We start from the raw sequence: 24,687 nt of genomic DNA on the forward strand, positions 1-24,687 counted from the left end.
CAGAGGACTATTATAGCAATTTATTATAATAGAATACATGTCTACATTATTACATTTAGACAGAAACACAATAATACATATTCATTTTGCAGTAGTTGCCGTTTGACATATTAACTGAATGTGCAGCTGACCACCATTCATATGCATGTAGAAAAATAGCCCTCGGTGACAAATCATCTCAAAAGAGAAGGGGGGTACATTTTCTTTTGTAAAAATGTATATTTCAAATTCCTTTCATGTTATTCAAAATTAGCATTGCAAAATTAGCATTGCACCATGTATATCAATAATTACATATAAATTATAACATACCTCACTGTTAATTTTTTTTACAGTGTTATTATAACCGGAAGAATCGGCACCTGCGTTCAGAATGGATTCTTCCACTATTCTGCAAGCCTACCCTGAATGAGTCATCCAGCTCGTCTCTTATTGGATAAGACCATTCCATCCCGAGGGACTGCCTTCCTTGCAGAGAGAGAGATAGAAAGGCCTTGCTCCATTCACAGAAACATTGGTATGTGAGCCTAGCTGTTTCATTCACATAAAGACTAAATAATATTTGCCTTCATCGTTCTGATTCTTCTATCGTCTTCTTTCTCTTGTCCTCTCTGATTTAAGAGAAGCTTCTTTTATCTCTCCTTCCTTTTTTGTTTGCTTTTGTTTCTGAGGAGAAAGCAAACGTGCTTTCCTTTTTTTATGTATTTGCCAGGCAGGAAGGCGAGAGGGAGCGAGAGAGCGAGAGAGAGAGATAGATAGACAGAGACAGAGAGAGAGAGAGAGAGATAGACAGAGACAGAGACAGAGAGAGAGATAGACAGAGACAGAGAGAGAGAGAGCGAGAGCGAGAGCGAGAGCGAGAGAGAGAGAGAGATAGACAGAGACAGAGAGAGAAAGAGAAAGAGAGATAGAGAGAGAGCGAGAGAGCGAGAGAGCGAGAGAGAGAGAGAGATAGATAGACAGAGAGAGAGAGAGAGAGAGATAGACAGAGAGAGAGAGAGAGATGTTGGGAGGGACTGCAGTGCAGTGCGAAATCTGCAGCAGCAGGATAAGAGAGAGCGGAAGCTTATGAATGACTGTCAGTCTTCTTAGTTGTGTCGCTCCTGTGGACATTTTACATGAATGGTTTTTGGCTTCATGTAGAAAGACTGCTGATCTAGACTGCTGTTCTACTGATGCCTTGCCTTGCTGTTTGGATGAGCCTGTCTTCTTGTATTTCTGTTCTGAGTCAGTGTTGTCTGTTTAATTAGAAAACGTGTTTTTATTCTGTTTATGAATTATTCACTGGGATAATTCAGGACAGGCAGGTTGTTATCAGAGAGGTGAAGTATCATTCTACTGATCCTTTGTCTCAGAATGTAAATAGAATAGTGATAATGCAAATTCAACAGAGGAAGGAAAATATCTATTCTACGTTGTTCAATATTTTTTGAATGATAGAATTATCATGAAGTGTACTGATGTGTTCAAATACATAGATGTGTTATCTAGATGTATTTTAATATAAGATTAGGGTCTATTTTTGCATTTGTTTAAAGTATTTGTATTAATCTCATGCATGTGTCATCATCATGGTAGCATATAATATTTATGATGTTATAGAAGATATGTATTGATGTCCTTGTCCGTGTCATTGCAAAAAATGTGCACGCTGCAATGAGAACAGTATGTTAATGTAACAGTCAACTTGTACATTTTGTTGCAAATACAGATACTAGGAAGATTGTCCTCTTCTTCTGAAGTACTGTGGACATGGAATAGATTCATTGCCAGCTGCATGCCTATCACTCACATCAATGTTATTTTTCCTTGTTTCCTATTGATTTTTCATCACCTGTCATCAGTAGGCTATATTCAGCATCAATTACTTAGATTTTCCCCTTCACAGGAACATAATCCCAGTCTGTAGAGGAGTATGTTCTAACCAGATAATGTGTGAAGGGAGTATGAAGGGAGACAAGTTGATAATCATTTATTATCTTTTATCATCAGGATATATTTTTCTCTTTGCGATTCTTTCCCTTTTTCCCACAACCGACCGTACCACAGAATAAAATTGAAAAGCATTCCTGCGGTGAAGAGGAAATATCCGTCTGGGAAATTTGAGAATTGATTGGTTCTAGTGTGCTGTAAGTGGGAGGATTTTTTTTTTGTAACAGGAAGTGATTTTCAGTGTTCAGTGAGCCTTTTGTTGAGAAGGTCTCTGTTCAGATCTGTGAGTCATGCTTCTGCTTTGAGCCGGTAGGCAACAGTGAGAGGAGAGCAGCAGCGCAATATAACTATATCCTCCTCTACCACGTCCATCTCTCTCTCTGCATTCTGGAAGCTTCTGGAACCTTTTTTTCACCTTTCCTCCATGTTCTATTTCCATGGATTGTGTTCTTCTTTTCTGTTTATTTTCTACCAACGGATTGGATCATCGCGGCGTTGGATTTTCCTAACAGCAACCTCAGCCTCAGCATCAATAACAGCAGTAGCAGCAGCACTAACCCAGCTCTCTAACTTCCTCAGCAGCAGAGAAAATTCTAGTCAACCATCATACAGGGCCTGCTGGGGTTACTATAAGGCATTTGCTATGTTTAAGGAGAGAAGGATAATTTACTTGGCGGCATTACATCTGCCGGTGCATTTGTAAGGCAGAGGAGGGGGCAGAGGCAGAGAAGAGGGGAATGCTTCACCGTACCAAATACAACAGATTCAGGAATGAGTCGGTGACGTCCGTCGATGATCTACACGGCCTCACCATGAACCCCAAGGTCTCGGCAGCCCCTGCGTCCTCCGCCGAGCCCCCGTACACCCCTCCTACAGCGCCATCCGAGGGCGGCGTGAACCACCACCACCACCCCGCTGCCGACCCCTCAGACGATGGAACCAACACCCTGTGCACCCTCATCAACAAAGTGTCCAACCTGAAATTCACCAACTCAGGCTCCAGCCTGCTGGGTATCAAGAGCCTCCCCTCCCACGTCAAGGACCTGACCCTCTCCAAGCTGCAAGGTGCTGGAGGCTCCGGTGGTGGATCCAGCTGCATTGGTAGCGGCTCTGGCCCCAGTGTGTCGTTGGCAGCCTCCGGTGGCGGTAACGGTGGTGGTGGTAACGGCTCCTCCTGTGGCTCAGCCTCCAGCATCTCCCACCACCACCACCCTCCCTGCTCCCACTCCCACTCCTCCCAGCAAGAGCCAGGCACCATGAGCAACGCAGGGGGAAAGAAGGGCAGCAGGTTGGGGCTGGAAGAGAGGGAGGCTGGGCAGAGACAGGGACATGGAGGGGAGGACTGGGGACCTAGTGGAGGAGGAGGTAACAGTGGACTGGTGAATAAACCCTGTTCCAGGGGATGGCTGCATTCCAGTGAGAAGATCTCTGGACCCGGAGTGACGTACATTGTAAAGGTTGGTGTTGATTCTTGGTTTTCCTTTCTCTCTCTCTCTCTCTCTCTCTCTCCCTTCATCCATACATTTTTTTTTCCTTTTTCTCTCTCCTCTCCCCCCATTCTCTCTTTTCCCTCAATGACTGAAAAGGAGAAAATGTACGGTAGCCTAACCGCCAGATCGTGATCATCATCTTGCCCTAGTGTGGGCGTAGATAGAAACAGCAGGGATTATTGTGAAGAGAAAGACCAGCAAATAATAATTGAATAATTCAGACAAACAGAGAAGGTCATCATTGATAAAACCAGAGAAAACCCTTTGATGCCGTAACAAAAGGCCATGTAGCCATGCCTCCACCGTCCGGATGCTTTTATGTTTATCAACGTGTTTATGCTTTTATGTTTATGATCATCTTCATCATCTTCATCCTTTCATTTTTGTATTTTCTTTTCCTTTCCTCCTTTTTTGCCTTTATATGTTTTGACGCAGGTTAAAACATGTACTGTATATGTACTGTATTGAATATGTACTGTACTGTATATGTACTGTATATGTACTGTACTGTATATGTATTGTATATGTACTGTATTGAATATGTACTGTATTGAATATGTACTGTATATGTACTGTATTGAATATGTACTGTATTGAATATGTACTGTATATGTACTGTATTGAATATGTACTGTATTGAATATGTACTGTACTGTATATGTACTGTATATGTACTGTACTGTATATGTACTGTATATGTACTGTATTGAATATGTACTGTGTTGAATATGTACTGTACTGTATATGTACTGTATATGTACTGTACTGTATATGTACTGTATATGTACTGTACTGTATATGTACTGTATATGTACTGTACTGTATATGTATATGTATTGTATATGTATATGTACTGTACTGTATTGTATATGTACTGTATATGTATTGTATATGTACTGTACATGTACTGTATATGTACTGTATATGTATTGTATATGTACTGTACTGTATATGTATTGTATATGTATATGTATTGTATATGTATATGTACTGCATATGTACTGTACTGTATATATATTGTATATGTAATGTACTGTATATGTATTTATATGTATATGTATTGTATATGTACTGTACTGTATATGTATTGTATATGTATATGCACTGTATATGTACTGTACTGTATATGTATTGTATATGTACTGTACTGTATATGTATTGTATATGTATATGTACTGTATATGTACTGTACTGTATATGTACTGTACTGTATATGTACTGTACTGTATATTTATTGTATATGTATATGTACTGTATATGTACTGTACTGTGTATGTACTGTACTGTATATGTATTGTACAGTTGAAGTCGGAAGTTTACATACACTTAGGTTGGAGTCATTTAAACTTGTTTTTCAACCATACCACAAATTTCTTGTTAACAAACTATAATTTTGGCAAGTTGGTTAGGACATCTACTGTATGACACAAGTAATTTTTCCAACAATTGTTTACAGACAGATTATTTCACTTATAATTCACTGTATCACAATTCCAGTGAGTCAGAACATACACTAAGTTGACTGTGCCTTTAAATAGCTTGGAAAATTCCAGAAAATGATATCATGGCTTTAGAATCTTCTGTTAGGCTAATTTACGAAATTTGAGTCAATTGGAGGTGTACCTGTCAATGTATTTCAAGGTCTACCTTGCCTGTTTGCTTGACATCATGGGAAAAAAATGAAATCAGCCAAGACCTCAGAATTTTTTTTGTAGACCTCCATATGTCTGGTTCATCCTTGGGAGTAATTTCCAAGTGCCTGAAGGTACCACGTTCATCTGTACAAACAATAGTATGCAAGTATAAACACCATGGGACCACGCAGCCGTCATACCGCTCAGGAAGGAGATGCATTCTGTCTCCTAGAGATGAACGTACTTTGATGCAAAAAGTGCAAATCAATCCCAGAACAACAGCAAAGGACCTTGTGAGATGCTGGAGGAAACAGGTACAAAAGTATCTCTATCCACAGTAAAAAGAGTCCTATATCGACATAACCTGAAAGGCTGCTCAGCACGGAAGAAGCCACTGCTCCAAAACCGCCATAAAAAAGCCAGACTACGGTTTGCAACTGCACATGGGGACAAAGATCATACTTTTTTGAGAAATGTTCTCTGGTCTGATGAAACAAAAATATAACTGTTTGGCCATAATGACCATCGTTATGTTTGGAGGAAAAAGGGGGAGGCTTGCAAGCCGAAGAACACCATCCTAACCATGAAACACGTGGGTGGCAGCATCATTTTGTGGGGGTGCTTTGCTGCAGGAGTGACTTGTGCACTTCACAAAATAGATGGCATCATGAGGAGGAAAATTATGTGCATATATTGAAGCAACATCTCAAGACGTCAGTCAGGAAGTTAAAGCTTGGTCACAAATGGGTCTTCCAAAATGACAATGACTCCAAGCATACTTCCAAAGTTGTGGCAAAATGGCTTATGGACAACAAAGTCAAGGTATTGGAGTGGCCATCACAAAGCCCTGACCTCAATCCTATAGAACATTTGTGGGCAGAACTGGAAAAGTGTGTGCGAGCAAGGAGGCCTACAAACCTGACTCAGTTACACCAGCTCTGTCAGGAGGAATGGGCCAAAGTTCACCCAACTTATTGTAGGAAGCTTGTGGAAGGCTACCCGAAACGTTTGACCCAAGTTAATCAATTTAAAAGGCAATGCTACCAAATACTAATTGAGTGTATGTAAACTTCTGACCCACTGGGAATGTGATTAAAGAAATAAAAGCTGAAATAAATAATTCTCTCTACTATTATTCTGACATTTCACATTCTTAAAATAAAGTGGTGATCCTAACTGACCTAAGATGGAATTTTTACTAGGATTAAATGTCAGGAATTGTGAAAACTGAGTTGAAATGTATTTGGCTAAGGTGAATGTAAACATCCGACTTCAACTGTATATGTATATGTACTGTATTGTATATGTACTGTATTGTATATGTACTGTACTGTATATGTACTGTATATGTACTGTACTGTATATGTACTGTATTGTATATGTACTGTACTGTATATGCACTGTATTGTATACGTACTGTACTGTATATGTACTGTATTGTATATGTACTGTATATGTACTGTACTGTATTGACTGTGTATGTACTGTGTTGTGTATGTACTGTACTGTATATGTACTGTGTTGTATATGTATATGTACTGTGTTGTATATGTATATGTACTGTATATGTACTGTATTGTATGTACTGTATTGTATATGTACTGTACTGTATATGTACTGTATTGTATATGTACTGTATTGTACTGTACTGTATATGTACTGTATTGTATATGTACTGTACTGTATATGTACTGTACTGTATATGTACTGTATTGTATATGTGGAGACTGAATACTGCTGTGGCTCTAGCTAGTGATACAAGGAAGAGAATCAGACAGGCAGCAAAATGCTTGTCCTCACCTACTGTTCTCAGACCATATCAATGTACCTGCACAAGTGTATTCAGTCACCAAGAATTTACACCGTTTAGGCAATACAGATTTACACAAAGTTTAACCAAATGTAGGCTATCGTTGTTGTAAGTAACAGATTATGAAAATGAATGGAGGAAATATGGATGAAGAGGACCTGTACAAGATGTGGTTGGAACAACTAAAACCCACAACAGAATCTGCAGATTCTTTCCAATACAATAATTAGCAATGCTGATCCCTGGGAATCTAAATAGCACTTTCTCCTGTACATTAAATGAATACATATCTGCTCATTTCTATGTTTGAATTGATTTTGAGAAATGCAGCGTAACAGTTTGTCAGGTGAAAGAACAAGAAAGAAAACACATAATGTATGATCAGAATTTCATAGAGTCTGACATATCTGAATCAGGCATGTTCATGTCCCATGACACATTTCCTGTCTGGTGTTAGTCCATTAACAAATAGGCAGCAGTGGGGTTAGAGTGAGTTAGTTTGACCGACACACACAGCCAGTTGAATCAATACATTGAAAGTGTCCACAGAGGGGAAAGGGGAAATAGGTCTCTCTCATCTCCCCCATGCACTTTTCCCCGGTCTTAATGCGTTCCCAATGGAACCCTATTCCCTATATAGTGCACTATTTTTGACCAGAGCCCTATGCACTATGTAGGGGATAGGGTGCAATTTGGGATGCAAACCTCTATCTGCTGTGCCTGTTTATTGAGTTATTGGTGCTATTCTGCTCTTGGGCCTTTTTAATTAATGTCATGTGGTCGTGGTTACACACCATGCTCCATTAGGTTAACAGAGCAGTGGTTGGCATTGACACACAGCCGGGGTTTTGACTGACACTTATTCTTGACATAGTCGTGTTGCCGTGGTGAACATTCTAGACACAGAAGTCTATTTTAACGCTACACTAGTAGATCATTTTCTCATGTCTGTTGATCGTGTATTGTATTATGATGCTATGTGGTGTCTTTCATGTGTATTGTTACTGGCACATAGGCTATGCTAACCGTGTTCTGGACGCAACTCGGAAATATTTATTGTTATATACTGGTATGACCAGTTTAGTTTGGTTGATAATGTGTAATAACAATGAAAAATATATATTTATTAGAAATAGCACTTTGAATTCAGTTTACGAGCAACTGAACCCAGTAATTCTTTAACATGCTGTTCTCCATACTTCTCGGTAACCATAGCAATCCTCCTCGTGTCTCTCCCTGGCCAAGTTAGTGTTTGATTCTTGACTAAAGGTGTAGCTACATATTAAATGCAATTTCCGTAGCTTACAACACAGTGAATAGGATATTCATATAAAGCTTCAGGTGTGGTCTAGTGAGGATAGCCAGTGGGTACATGTAGGTTGGGCTATAATATACCAGATATGCCTTGATTGATAAAGAGTGTAGGATGTTGCATTTTTGTTATTCTTGCTAAAATGTTCTGATTACATTTGCTACTGTGTCTCTGGTGAGTTCAATAGTTGCTTGGTATTACAGTCTTTCTCTTTCTGTTGATACTTTGCCTGCAACATGCAATGATGGTTCAGTGTCAGATTAGATTGAAATAGGATTAGCTCTCTGCACCTGCCTTTGTTTCTGTTATGTATAATAAATGCAGTAATTTGATAAACAGTGATGCGTACATTGGAAATGCACTGTAAAGAATGGGGCCTCTGGTTGAAATATTGTAGGCCCATTGCATTGTGAGCTATATTTATAGCTATTTATATGTCCTGGCTAGCTATATATTATTTAGACTACATTTTAGAGTTCTCCCCTCTCCACTCATCCCTCTCTCCACTCATCTCTCTCTCTACTCATCTCTCTCTCTCCACTCATCTCTCTCCACACATCTCTCTCTCTACTCATCTCTCTCTCTCCACTCATCCCTCTCTCCACTCATCTCTCTCTCTACTCATCTCTCTCTCTCCACTCATCTCTCTCTCCACTCATCTCTCTCTCTACTCATCTCTCTCTCTCCAATCATCTCTCTCCACACATCTTTCTCTCCACTCATCTCTCTCTCTCCACTCATCTCTCTCTCCACTGCCTGAAGTAAGTTGGACTTTGTTCCCTTTCACTCTCTCCACGATTCAAAAAACATGGTTTGTTATTTACAGGTATTGTTATTTACCGGCAAAACATGGCATTTAAATAGTATAGCAACACTGCAGGTCCCGTAGCTTGTATCCACCCCTTCACGACCCTCTACTGTTGATTTACCTTCCACCACCTTTATATGGTCCTGCATTGTGGTTACAAAACCTCATACATTGACAGACACCTCACTTGATCAACTGTGGGTACTCACTTTAAGGTACTCTGAAAGCAAAAACATGTACTTTCAATGCAAATCGATAAATAAAGATGTGTTTCTATTATATTCCAGCTCTAAATATCATAGTTTCTGTGCACGTAATAATCCATAGCATTCTGTATCACCCGTGACCAAAAGGCTACAGAGGTTAACCAACCAACCAGGAAACACGCGGCACTGTGCATGATTATTATGAAGTGTTTTTTCATTCGTTTCCTCCTTTTTGCCCTGTTTTGTTTAGAGCCACTTCTTTATGAGTCTGTCTGAGTGAAGAGGAGGAGAGAAACTCCATCTTGCTCTTTTTTTAATTCTAGGGACAAAATGTTCCTTGCCAGTGGCATTAGCCAGCTAGAAGAGAGGAGGGTATGTGGGTGGATGTTATACTGAATGGGATTGGGAGACAATTACATTCATTGGATCATACTGCACTAACAGGTGTCTCTCCGTGAGAGGAAATTAGTCCCCTGGATAGTGTAGGTCACCGTGCTTACAGACACTAACCTTCCCTGGCCTGCTCCCATAGCTCAGACAGACACTAACCTGGCCTGCTGCTATAGCTCAGAGAGACATTAACCTAACCTGGCCTGCTGCTATAGCTCAGACACACACTAACCTGGCCTGCTGCTATAGCTCAGCTGGACACTAACCTCCCCTGGCCTGCTGCTATAGCTCAGCTGGACACTAACCTGACCTGGCCTGCTGCTATAGCTCAGCTGGACACTAACCTTCCCTGGCCTGCTGCTATAGCTGAGACAGACACAAACCTGGCCTGCTGTTATAGCTCAGACAGACACTAACCTGGCCTGCTGTTATAGCTCAGACAGACACAAACCTGGCCTGCTGCTATAGCTCAGACAGACACTAACCTGGCCTGATGATACATCTCAGACAGACACAAACCTGGCCTGCTGCTATAGCTCAGCTGGACACTAACCTTCCCTGGCCTGCAGCTATAGCTCAGCTGGACACTAACCTTCCCTGGCCTGCTGCTATAGCTGAGACAGACACAAACCTGGCCTGCTGTTATAGCTCAGACAGACACTAACCTGGCCTGCTGTTATAGCTCAGACAGACACAAACCTGGCCTGCTGCTATAGCTCAGACAGACACTAACCTGGCCTGCTGTTATAGCTCAGACAGACACAAACCTGGCCTGCTGCTATAGCTCAGACAGACACTAACCTGGCCTGCTGATAAATCTCAGACAGACACAAACCTGGCCTGCTGTTATATCTCAGACAGACACTAACCTGGCCTGCTGCTAAATCTCAAACAGACACTAACCTGACCTGCTGCTATATCTCAGACAGACACTAACCTGGCCTGCTGCTAAATCTCAGACAGACACAAACCTGGCCTGCTGCTATAGCTCAGACAGACACTAACCTGGCCTGCTGATAAATCTCAGACAGACACAAACCTGGCCTGCTGTTATATCTTAGACAGACACTAACCTGGCCTGCTGCTAAATCTCAAACAGACACTAACCTGACCTGCTGCTATATCTCAGACAGATACTAATCTGCCCCGGCCTGCTGCTATAGCTCGGACAGTCACTAACCTGGCCTGCTGCTATGTCTGAGACAGACACTAACCTGGCATGCTGCTATATCTCAGACAGACACTAACCTGGCCTGCTGCTATATCTCAGACAGACACTAACCTGTTCTGCTGCTTAAGATCAGACGAACACTAACTTGGCCTGCTGCTATAGCTCAGACAGACACTAACATGAACTGGCCTGCTCCTATTGCTCAGACAGACACTAATCTGGCCTGTTGCTATAGCTCAGACAGACACAAACCTGCCTTGATGCTATAGCTCAGACAGACACTAACCTGGCCCGCTGCAATATCTCAGACAGACACTAACCTTGCCTGGCCTGCTGCTATTGCTCAGACAGACACAAACCTGGCCTGGCCAGATGCTCCAGCTCACACTAAAACTAACCTGGCCAACTGCTATAGCTCAGACTGACACTAACCTTGCCAGCTGCAATAGCTCAGACAGACACAAACCTGGCCTGCTACTATATCTCAGACAGACACTAACCTGGCCTGCTGATACATCTCAGACAGATACAAACCTGGCCTGCTGCTATAGCTCAGCTGGACACTAAACTCACCTGGCCTGCTGCTATAGCTCATGCTGGACACTAACCTGACCTGGCCTGCTGTTATAGCTCAGCTGGACACTAACCTTCCCTGGCCTGCTGCTATATCTCAGACAGACACTAACCTGGCCTGCTGCTATAGATCAGACAGACACTAACCTGGCCTGCTGCTATAGCTCAGACAGACTCTAACCTGGCCTGCTGCTTTAGCTCAGACAGACACTAACCTGGCCTGCTGCTATAGCTCAGACAGACACTAACCTGGCCTGCTGCTATAGCTGAGACAGACACTAACCTGGCCTGCTGTTATAGCTCAGACAGACACAAACCTGGCCTGCTGCTATAGCTCAGACAGACACTAGCCTGGCCTGCTGCTGTTGCACAGGCAAACAGTTTCCTGCCTTGGCCTGCTGCTTTAGCTGAGACAGACACTAACCTGGCCTGCTGATATAGCTCAGACAGACGGTAACCTCCCGTGGCCTGCTGCTATAGCTCAGCTGGACACTAACCTACCCTGGCCTGCTGCTATTGCTCAGACGGACACAAACCTGGCCTGCTGTTATAGCTCAGACGGACACAAACCTGGCCTGATGTTATAGCTCAGACAGATACTAACCCTCACTGGCCTGCTGTTATAGCTCAGACAGACACTAACCTGGCCTGCTGTTATAGCTCAGACAGACACAAACCTGGCCTGCTGCTATAGCTGAGACAGACACTAACCTGGCCTGCTACTATAGATCAGACAGACACAAACCTGACCTGCTGCTATAGATCAGACAGACACTAACCTGGCCTGCTGATAAATCTCAGACAGACACAAACCTGGTCTGCTGTTATATCTCAGACAGACACTAACCTGGCCTGCTGCTATATCTCAGACAGATACTAATCTGCCCCGGCCTGCTGCTATAGCTCGGACAGTCACTAACCTGGCCTGCTGCTATGTCTGAGACAGACACTAACCTGGCATGCTGCTATATCTCAGACAGACACTAACCTGGCCTGCTGCTATAGCTCAGACAGACACTAATCTGGCCTGCTGCTATATCTCAGACAGACACTAACCTGTTCTGCTGCTTTAGATCGGACGAACACTAACTTGGCCTGCTGCTATAGCTCAGACAGACACTAACATGAACTGGCCTGCTCCTATTGCTCAGACAGACACTAATCTGGCCTGCTGATACATCTCAGACAGACACAAACCTGGCCTGCTGCTATAGCTCAGCTGGACACTAACCTCCCCTGAACTGCTGCTATAGCTCAGCTGGACACTAACCTGACCTGGCCTGCTGCTATAGCTCATCTGGACACTAACCTTCCCTGGCCTGCTGCTATAGCTGAGACAGACTCAGACAGACACTAACCTGGCCTGCTGTTATAGCTCAGACAGACACAGACCTGTCCTGCTGATAAATCTCAGACAGACACAAACCTGGCCTGCTGCTATATCTCAGACAGACACTAACCTGAAATGCTGCTATATCTCAGACAGACACTAACCTGGCCTGCTGCTATAGATCAGACAGACACTAACCTGGCCTGCTGCTATAGCTCAGACAGACACTAACCTGGCCTGCTGCTATCGCTTAGACAGACACTAACCTGGCCTGCTGCTATAGCTCAGACAGACACAAACCTGGCCTGCTGCTATAGCTCAGACAGACACTAACATGGCCTGCTGCTGTTACACAGGCACACAGTTACCTGCCTTGGCCTGATGCTTCAGCTGAGACAGACACTAACCTGGCCTGCTGATATAGCTCAGACAGACATTAACCTGACCTGCTGCTATAGCTCAGACAGACGGTAACCTCCCGTGGCCTGCTGCTATAGCTCAGACAGACGGTAACCTCCCGTGGCCTGCTGCTATAGCTCAGCTGGACACTAACCTATCCTGGCCTGCTGCTATTGCTCAGACGGACACAAACCTGGCCTGCTGTTATAGCTCAGACAGACACAAACCTGGCCTGATGTTATAGCTCAGACAGATACTAACCCTCATTGGCCTGCTGTTATAGCTCAGACAGACACTAACCTGGCCTGCTGTTATAGCTCAGACAGACACAAACCTGGCCTGCTGCTATAGCTGAGACAGACACTAACCTGGCCTGCTGCTATAGATCAGACAGACACTAACCTGAAATGCTGCTATATCTCAGACAGACACAAACCTGGCCTGCTGTTATATCTCAGACAGACACTAACCTGGCCTGCTGCTAAATCTCAGACGGACACTAACCTGACCTGCTGCTATATCTCAGACAGACACTAACCTGGCCTGCTGCTATATCTCAGACAGATACTAATCTGCCCCGGCCTGCTGCTATAGCTCGGACAGTCACTAACCTGGCCTGCTGCTATGTCTGAGACAGACACTAACCTGGCATGCTGCTATATCTCAGACAGACACTAACCTGGCCTGCTGCTATAACTCAGACAGACACTAACCTGGCCTGCTGCTATATCTCAGACAGACACTAACCTGTTCTGCTGCTTTAGATCAGACGAACACTAACTTGGCCTGCTGCTATAGCTCAGACAGACACTAACATGAACTGGCCTGCTCCTATTGCTCAGACAGACACTAATCTGGCCTGTTGCTATAGCTCAGACAGACACAAACCTGCCTTGATGCTATAGCTCAGACAGACACTAACCTGGCCCGCTGCAATATCTCAGACAGACACTAACCTTGCCTGGCCTGCTGCTATTGCTCAGACAGACACAAACCTGGCCTGGCCAGATGCTCCAGCTCACACTAAAACTAACCTGGCCTGCTGCTATAGCTCAGACTGACACTAACCTTGCCAGCTGCAATAGCTCAGACAGACACAAACCTGGCCTGCTGATACATCTCAGACAGACACAAACCTGGCCTGCTGCTATAGCTCAGCTGGACACTAACCTCCCCTGGCCTGCTGCTATAGCTCATGCTGGACACTAACCTGACCTGGCCTGCTGTTATAGCTCAGCTGGACACTAACCTTTCCTGGCCTGCTGCTATATCTCAGACAGACACTAACCTGGCCTGCTGCTATAGATCAGACAGACACTAACCTGGCCTGCTGCTATAGCTCAGACAGACTCTAACCTGGCCTGCTGCTTTAGCTCAGACAGACACTAACCTGGCCTGCTGCTATAGCTCAGACAGACACCAACCTGGCCTGCTGCTATAGCTGAGACAGACACTAACCTGGCCTGCTGTTATAGCTCAGACAGACACAAACCTGGCCTGCTGCTATAGCTCAGACAGACACTAACCTGGCCTGCTGCTGTTGCACAGGCAAACAGTTTCCTGCCTTGTCCTGCTGCTTTAGCTGAGACAGACACTAACCTGGCCTGCTGATATAGCTCAGACAGACGGTAACCTCCCGTGGCCTGCTGATATAGCTCAGACAGATTGTAACCTCCCGTGGCCTGCTGCTATAGCTCAGCTGGACACTAACCTACCCTGGCCTGCTGCTGTTGCTCAGACGGACACAAACCTGGCCTGCTGTTATAGCTCAGACAGACACAAACCTGGCCTGATGTTATAGCTCAGACAGATACTAACCCTCACTGGCCTGCTGGTATAGCTCAGACAGACACTAACCTGGCCTGCTGTTATAGCTCAGACAGACACGAACCTGGCCTGCTGCTATAGCTGAGACAGACACTAACCTGGCCTGCTGCTATAGATCAGACAGACACAAGCCTGACCTGCTGCTATAGATCAGACAGACACTAACCTGACCTGCTGCTATAGCTCAGACAGACACTAACCTGGCCTGCTCCTATAGATCAGACAGACACTAACCTGGCCTGCTGCTATAGATCAGACAGACACAAACCTGGCCTGCTGCTATAGTTCAGACAGACACTAACCTGGCTTGCTGATAAATCTCAGACAGACACAAACCTGGCCTGCTGCTATAGCTCAGACAGACACTAACCTGACCTGCTGCTAAATCTCAGACAGACACAAACCTGGCCTGCTGATAAATCTCAGACAGACACAAACCTGGCCCGCTGCTATAGCTGCGACAGACACAAACCTGGCCTGCTGTTATAGCTCAGACAGACACAAACCTGGCCTGCTGTTATAGCTCAGACAGACACAAACCTGGCCTGCTGCTATAGCTCAGCTGGACACTAACCTTCCCTGGCCTGCTGCTATAACTCAGCTGGACACTAACCTTCCCTGGCCTGCTGCTATAGCTGAGACAGACACAAACCTGGCCTGCTGTTATAGCTCAGACAGACACAAACCTGGCCTGCTGCTATAGCTCAGACAGACACTAACCTGGCCTGCTGATACATCTCAGACAGACACAAACCTGGCCTGCTGCTATAGCTCAGCTGGACACTAACCTCCCCTGGCCTGCTGCTATAACTCAGCTGGACACTAACCTGACCTGGCCTGCTGCTATAGCTCAGCTGGACACTTACCTTCCCTGGCCTGCTTCTATAGCTGAGACAGACACAAACCTGGCCTGCTGTTATATCTCAGACAGACACTAACCTGGCCTGCTGCTAAATCTCAGACGGACACTAACCTGACCTGCTGCTATATCTCAGACAGACACTAACCTGGCCTGCTGCTAAATCTCAGACAGATACTAATCTACCCCGGCCTGCTGCTATAACTCAGACAGACACTAACCTGGGCTGCTGCTATAACTCAGACAGACACTAACCTGGCCTGCTGCTATAACTCAGACAGACACAAACCTGGCCTGCTGCTATAGCTCAGCTGGACACTAACCTCCCCTGGCCTGCTGCTATAGCTCATGCTGGACACTAACCTGACCTGGCCTGCTGTTATAGCTCAGCTGGACACTAACCTTTCCTGGCCTGCTGCTATATCTCAGACAGACACTAACCTGGCCTGCTGCTATAGATCAGACAGACACTAACCTGGCCTGCTGCTATAGCTCAGACAGACTCTAACCTGGCCTGCTGCTTTAGCTCAGACAGACACTAACCTGGCCTGCTGCTATAGCTCAGACAGACACTAACCTGGCCTGCTGCTGTTGCACAGGCAAACAGTTTCCTGCCTTGGCCTGCTGCTTTAGCTGAGACAGACACTAACCTGGCCTGCTGATATAGCTCAGACAGACGGTAACCTCCCGTGGCCTGCTGATATAGCTCAGACAGACGGTAACCTCCCGTGGCCTGCTGCTATAGCTCAGCTGGACACTAACCTACCCTGGCCTGCTGCTGTTGCTCAGACGGACACAAACCTGGCCTGCTGTTATAGCTCAGACAGACACAAACCTGGCCTGATGTTATAGCTCAGACAGATACTAACCCTCACTGGCCTGCTGGTATAGCTCAGACAGACACTAACCTGGCCTGCTGTTATAGCTCAGACAGACACAAACCTGGCCTGCTGCTATAGCTGAGACAGACACTAACCTGGCCTGCTGCTATAGATCAGACAGACACAAACCTGACCTGCTGCTATAGATCAGACAGACACTAACCTGACCTGCTGCTATAGCTCAGACAGACACTAACCTGGCCTGCTCCTATAGATCAGACAGACACTAACCTGGCCTGCTGCTATAGATCAGACAGACACAAACCTGGCCTGCTGCTATAGCTCAGACAGACACTAACCTGGCTTGCTGATAAATCTCAGACAGACACAAACCTGGCCTGCTGCTATAGCTCAGACAGACACTAACCTGACCTGCTGCTAAATCTCAGACAGACACAAACCTGGCCTGCTGTTATAGCTCAGACAGACACAAACCTGGCCTGCTGCTATAGCTCAGCTGGACACTAACCTTCCCTGGCCTGCTGCTATAACTCAGCTGGACACTAACCTTCCCTGGCCTGCTGCTATAGCTGAGACAGACACAAACCTGGCCTGCTGTTATAGCTCAGACAGACACAAACCTGGCCTGCTGCTATAGCTCAGACAGACACTAACCTGGCCTGCTGATACATCTCAGACAGACACAAACCTGGCCTGCTGCTATAGCTCAGCTGGACACTAACCTCCCCTGGCCTGCTGCTATAACTCAGCTGGACACTAACCTGACCTGGCCTGCTGCTATAGCTCAGCTAGACACTTACCTTCCCTGGCCTGCTGCTATAGCTGAGACAGACACAAACCTGGCCTGCTGTTATAGCTCAGACAGACACAAACCTGGCCTGTTGCTATAGCTCAGACAGACACTAACCTGGCCTGCTGATAAATCTCAGACAGACACAAACCTGGCCTGCTGCTATAGCTCAGGCAGACACTAACCTGAAATGCTGCTATAGATCAGACAGACACAAACCTGGCCTGCTGCTATAGCTCAGACAGACACTAACCTGGCTTGCTGATAAATCTCAGACAGACACAAACCTGGCCTGCTGCTATAGCTCAGACAGACACTAACCTGACCTGCTGCTAAATCTCAGACAGACACAAACCTGGCCTGCTGTTATAGCTCAGACAGACACAAACCTGGCCTGCTGTTATATCTCAGACAGACACAAACCTGGCCTGGCCAGATGCTCTAGCTCACACTAAAACTAACCTGGCCTGCTGCTATAGCTCAGACTGACACTAACCTTGCCAGCTGCAATAGCTCAGACAGACACAAACCTGGCCTGCTGATACATCTCAGACAGACACAAACCTGGCCTGCTGCTATAGCTCAGCTGGACACTAACCTCCCCTGGCCTGCTGCTATAGCTCATGCTGGACACTAACCTGACCTGGCCTGCTGTTATAGCTCAGCTGGACACTAACCTTTCCTGGCCTGCTGCTATATCTCAGACAGACACTAACCTGGCCTGCTGCTATAGATCAGACAGACACTAACCTGGCCTGCTGCTATAGCTCAGACAGACTCTAACCTGGCCTGCTGCTTTAGCTCAGACAGACACTAACCTGGCCTGCTGCTATAGCTCAGACAGACACCAACCTGGCCTGCTGCTATAGCTGAGACAGACACTAACCTGGCCTGCTGTTATAGCTCAGACAGACACAAACCTGGCCTGCTGCTATAGCTCAGACAGACACTAACCTGGCCTGCTGCTGTTGCACAGGCAAACAGTTTCCTGCCTTGTCCTGCTGCTTTAGCTGAGACAGACACTAACCTGGCCTGCTGATATAGCTCAGACAGACGGTAACCTCCCGTGGCCTGCTGATATAGCTCAGACAGATTGTAACCTCCCGTGGCCTGCTGCTATAGCTCAGCTGGACACTAACCTACCCTGGCCTGCTGCTGTTGCTCAGACGGACACAAACCTGGCCTGCTGTTATAGCTCAGACAGACACAAACCTGGCCTGATGTTATAGCTCAGACAGATACTAACCCTCACTGGCCTGCTGGTATAGCTCAGACAGACACTAACCTGGCCTGCTGTTATAGCTCAGACAGACACAAACCTGGCCTGCTGCTATAGCTGAGACAGACACTAACCTGGCCTGCTGCTATAGATCAGACAGACACAAGCCTGACCTGCTGCTATAGATCAGACAGACACTAACCTGACCTGCTGCTATAGCTCAGACAGACACTAACCTGGCCTGCTCCTATAGATCAGACAGACACTAACCTGGCCTGCTGCTATAGATCAGACAGACACAAACCTGGCCTGCTGCTATAGTTCAGACAGACACTAACCTGGCTTGCTGATAAATCTCAGACAGACACAAACCTGGCCTGCTGCTATAGCTCAGACAGACACTAACCTGACCTGCTGCTAAATCTCAGACAGACACAAACCTGGCCTGCTGATAAATCTCAGACAGACACAAACCTGGCCCGCTGCTATAGCTGCGACAGACACAAACCTGGCCTGCTGTTATAGCTCAGACAGACACAAACCTGGCCTGCTGTTATAGCTCAGACAGACACAAACCTGGCCTGCTGCTATAGCTCAGCTGGACACTAACCTTCCCTGGCCTGCTGCTATAACTCAGCTGGACACTAACCTTCCCTGGCCTGCTGCTATAGCTGAGACAGACACAAACCTGGCCTGCTGTTATAGCTCAGACAGACACAAACCTGGCCTGCTGCTATAGCTCAGACAGACACTAACCTGGCCTGCTGATACATCTCAGACAGACACAAACCTGGCCTGCTGCTATAGCTCAGCTGGACACTAACCTCCCCTGGCCTGCTGCTATAACTCAGCTGGACACTAACCTGACCTGGCCTGCTGCTATAGCTCAGCTGGACACTTACCTTCCCTGGCCTGCTGCTATAGCTGAGACAGACACAAACCTGGCCTGCTGTTATATCTCAGACAGACACTAACCTGGCCTGCTGCTAAATCTCAGACGGACACTAACCTGACCTGCTGCTATATCTCAGACAGACACTAACCTGGCCTGCTGCTAAATCTCAGACAGATACTAATCTACCCCGGCCTGCTGCTATAACTCAGACAGACACTAACCTGGGCTGCTGCTATAACTCAGACAGACACTAACCTGGCCTGCTGCTATAACTCAGACAGACACAAACCTGGCCTGCTGCTATAGCTCAGCTGGACACTAACCTCCCCTGGCCTGCTGCTATAGCTCATGCTGGACACTAACCTGACCTGGCCTGCTGTTATAGCTCAGCTGGACACTAACCTTTCCTGGCCTGCTGCTATATCTCAGACAGACACTAACCTGGCCTGCTGCTATAGATCAGACAGACACTAACCTGGCCTGCTGCTATAGCTCAGACAGACTCTAACCTGGCCTGCTGCTTTAGCTCAGACAGACACTAACCTGGCCTGCTGCTATAGCTCAGACAGACACTAACCTGGCCTGCTGCTATAGCTGAGACAGACACTAACCTGGCCTGCTGCTGTTATAGCTCAGACAGACACAAACCTGGCCTGCTGCTATAGCTCAGACAGACACTAACCTGGCCTGCTGCTGTTGCACAGGCAAACAGTTTCCTGCCTTGGCCTGCTGCTTTAGCTGAGACAGACACTAACCTGGCCTGCTGATATAGCTCAGACAGACGGTAACCTCCCGTGGCCTGCTGATATAGCTCAGACAGACGGTAACCTCCCGTGGCCTGCTGCTATAGCTCAGCTGGACACTAACCTACCCTGGCCTGCTGCTGTTGCTCAGACGGACACAAACCTGGCCTGCTGTTATAGCTCAGACAGACACAAACCTGGCCTGATGTTATAGCTCAGACAGATACTAACCCTCACTGGCCTGCTGGTATAGCTCAGACAGACACTAACCTGGCCTGCTGTTATAGCTCAGACAGACACAAACCTGGCCTGCTGCTATAGCTGAGACAGACACTAACCTGGCCTGCTGCTATAGATCAGACAGACACAAACCTGACCTGCTGCTATAGATCAGACAGACACTAACCTGACCTGCTGCTATAGCTCAGACAGACACTAACCTGGCCTGCTCCTATAGATCAGACAGACACTAACCTGGCCTGCTGCTATAGATCAGACAGACACAAACCTGGCCTGCTGCTATAGCTCAGACAGACACTAACCTGGCTTGCTGATAAATCTCAGACAGACACTAACCTGGCCTGCTGCTATAGCTCAGACAGACACTAACCTGACCTGCTGCTAAATCTCAGACAGACACAAACCTGGCCTGCTGATAAATCTCAGACAGACACAAACCTGGCCTGCTGCTATAGCTGCGACAGACACAAACCTGGCCTGCTGTTATAGCTCAGACAGACACAAACCTGGCCTGCTGTTATAGCTCAGACAGACACAAACCTGGCCTGCTGCTATAGCTCAGCTGGACACTAACCTTCCCTGGACTGCTGCTATAACTCAGCTGGACACTAACCTTCCCTGGCCTGCTGCTATAGCTGAGACAGACACAAACCTGGCCTGCTGTTATAGCTCAGACAGACACAAACCTGGCCTGCTGCTATAGCTCAGACAGACACAAACCTGGCCTGCTGATACATCTCAGACAGACACAAACCTGGCCTGCTGCTATAGCTCATGCTGGACACTAACCTGACCTGGCCTGCTGTTATAGCTCAGCTGGACACTAACCTTTCCTGGCCTGCTGCTATATCTCAGACAGACACTAACATGGCCTGCTGCTATAGATCAGACAGACACTAACCTGGCCTGCTGCTATAGCTCAGACAGACTCTAACCTGGCCTGCTGCTTTAGCTCAGACAGACACTAACCTGGCCTGCTGCTATAGCTCAGACAGACACTAACCTGGCCTGCTGCTATAGCTGAGACAGACACTAACCTGGCCTGCTGTTATAGCTCAGACAGACACAAACCTGGCCTGCTGCTATAGCTCAGACAGACACTAACCTGGCCTGCTGCTGTTGCACAGGCAAACAGTTTCCTGCCTTGGCCTGCTGCTTTAGCTGAGACAGACACTGACCTGGCCTGCTGATATAGCTCAGACAGACGGTAACCTCCCGTGGCCTGCTGATATAGCTCAGACAGACGGTAACCTCCCGTGGCCTGCTGCTATAGCTCAGCTGGACACTAACCTACCCTGGCCTGCTGCTGTTGCTCAGACGGACACAAACCTGGCCTGCTGTTATAGCTCAGACAGACACAAACCTGGCCTGATGTTATAGCTCAGACAGATACTAACCCTCACTGGCCTGCTGGTATAGCTCAGACAGACACTAACCTGGCCTGCTGTTATAGCTCAGACAGACACAAACCTGGCCTGCTGCTATAGCTGAGACAGACACTAACCTGGCCTGCTGCTATAGATCAGACAGACACAAGCCTGACCTGCTGCTATAGCTCAGACAGACACTAACCTGGCCTGCTCCTATAGATCAGACAGACACTAACCTGGCCTGCTGCTATAGATCAGACAGACACAAACCTGGCCTGCTGCTATAGCTCAGACAGACACTAACCTGGCTTGCTGATAAATCTCAGACAGACACAAACCTGGCCTGCTGCTATAGCTCAGACAGACACTAACCTGACCTGCTGCTAAATCTCAGACAGACATTAACCTGGCCTGCTCCTATAGATCAGACAGACACTAACCTGGCCTGCTGCTATAGATCAGACAGACACAAACCTGGCCTGCTGCTATAGCTCAGACAGACACTAACCTGGCTTGCTGATAAATCTCAGACAGACACAAACCTGGCCTGCTGCTATAGCTCAGACAGACACTAACCTGACCTGCTGCTAAATCTCAGACAGACACAAACCTGGCCTGCTGATAAATCTCAGACAGACACAAACCTGGCCTGCTGCTATAGCTGCGACAGACACAAACCTGGCCTGCTGTTATAGCTCAGACAGACACAAACCTGGCCTGCTGTTATAGCTCAGACAGACACAAACCTGGCCTGCTGCTATAGCTCAGCTGGACACTAACCTTCCCTGGCCTGCTGCTATAACTCAGCTGGACACTAACCTTCCCTGGCCTGCTGCTATAGCTGAGACAGACACAAACCTGGCCTGCTGTTATAGCTCAGACAGACACAAACCTGGCCTGCTGCTATAGCTCAGACAGACACTAACCTGGCCTGCTGATACATCTCAGACAGACACAAACCTGGCCTGCTGCTATAGCTCAGCTGGACACTAACCTCCCCTGGCCTGCTGCTATAACTCAGCTGGACACTAACCTGACCTGGCCTGCTGCTATAGCTCAGCTAGACACTAACCTTCCCTGGCCTGCTGCTATAGCTGAGACAGACACAAACCTGGCCTGCTGTTATAGCTCAGACAGACACTAACCTGGCCTGCTGCTATAGCTGCGACAGACACAAACCTGGCCTGCTGTTATAGCTCAGACAGACACAAACCTGGCCTGCTGTTATAGCTCAGACAGACACAAACCTGGCCTGCTGCTATAGCTCAGCTGGACACTAACCTTCCCTGGCCTGCTGCTATAACTCAGCTGGACACTAACCTTCCCTGGCCTGCTGCTATAGCTGAGACAGACACAAACCTGGCCTGCTGTTATAGCTCAGACAGACACAAACCTGGCCTGCTGCTATAGCTCAGACAGACACTAACCTGGCCTGCTGATACATCTCAGACAGACACAAACCTGGCCTGCTGCTATAGCTCAGCTGGACACTAACCTCCCCTGGCCTGCTGCTATAACTCAGCTGGACACTAACCTGACCTGGCCTGCTGCTATAGCTCAGCTAGACACTAACCTTCCCTGGCCTGCTGCTATAGCTGAGACAGACACAAACCTGGCCTGCTGTTATAGCTCAGACAGACACTAACCTGGCCTGCTGTTATAGCTCAGACAGACACAAACCTGGCCTGTTGCTATAGCTCAGACAGACACTAACCTGGCCTGCTGATAAATCTCAGACAGACACAAACCTGGCCTGCTGCTATAGCTCAGACAGACACTAACCTGGCCTGCTGCTAAATTTTAGACGGACACTAACCTGACCTGCTGCTATATCTCAGACAGACACTAACCTGGCCTGCTGCTAAATCTCAGACAGATACAAATCTACCCCGGCCTGCTGCTATAACTCAGACAGACACTAACCTGGCCTGCTGCTATAACTCAGACAGACACTAACCTGGCCTGCTGCTATAACTCAGACAGACACAAACCTTGCCTGCTGCTATAGCTCAGCTGGACACTAACCTCCCCTGGCCTGCTGCTATAGCTCATGCTGGACACTAACCTGACCTGGCCTGCTGTTATAGCTCAGCTGGACACTAACCTTTCCTGGCCTGCTGCTATATCTCAGACAGACACTAACCTGGCCTGCTGCTATAGATCAGACAGACACTAACCTGGCCTGCTGCTATAGCTCAGACAGACTCTAACCTGGCCTGCTGCTTTAGCTCAGACAGACACTAACCTGGCCTGCTGCTATAGCTCAGACAGACACTAACCTGGCCTGCTGCTTTAGCTGAGACAGACACTAACCTGGCCTGCTGTTATATCTCAGACAGACACAAACCTGGCCTGCTGCTATAGCTCAGACAGACACTAACCTGGCCTGCTGCTGTTGCACAGGCAAACAGTTTCCTGCCTTGGCCTGCTGCTTTAGCTGAGACAGACACTAACCTGGCCTGCTGATATAGCTCAGACAGACGGTAACCTCCCGTGGCCTGCTGCTATAGCTCAGCTGGACACTAACCTACCCTGGCCTGCTGCTGTTGCTCAGACGGACACAAACCTGGCCTGCTGTTATAGCTCAGACAGACACAAACCTGGCCTGATGTTATAGCTCAGACAGATACTAACCCTCACTGGCCTGCTGGTATAGCTCAGACAGACACTAACCTGGCCTGCTGTTATAGCTCAGACAGACACAAACCTGGCCTGCTGCTATAGCTGAGACAGACACTAACCTGGCCTGCTGCTTTAGATCAGACAGACACAAACCTGACCTGCTGCTATAGATCAGACAGACACTAACCTGACCTGCTGCTATAGCTCAGACAGACACTAACCTGG

The 24,687-nt window shown here is 47.0% G+C and overlaps 1 protein-coding gene across 1 annotated transcript in view; it reads left to right on the forward strand.

Moving 5' to 3' along the window:
• Positions 1 to 1,078: 1,078 nt before the first annotated feature.
• The window catches only part of LOC139421860 (SHC (Src homology 2 domain containing) transforming protein 3), a 62,808-nt gene continuing 39,199 nt past the window's right edge, over positions 1,079 to 24,687 (forward strand). The window contains exon 1 of the mRNA XM_071172987.1: positions 1,079 to 3,389. Within this exon, the coding sequence (XP_071029088.1) occupies positions 2,670 to 3,389 (720 nt within the window). The 5' untranslated portion in view covers positions 1,079 to 2,669. The remainder of the gene's footprint in view (positions 3,390 to 24,687) is intronic.

Source organism: Oncorhynchus clarkii, chromosome 12 (genome assembly GCF_045791955.1).
Source record: "Oncorhynchus clarkii lewisi isolate Uvic-CL-2024 chromosome 12, UVic_Ocla_1.0, whole genome shotgun sequence".
In the NCBI taxonomy this organism is placed as follows: domain Eukaryota; kingdom Metazoa; phylum Chordata; class Actinopteri; order Salmoniformes; family Salmonidae; genus Oncorhynchus; species Oncorhynchus clarkii.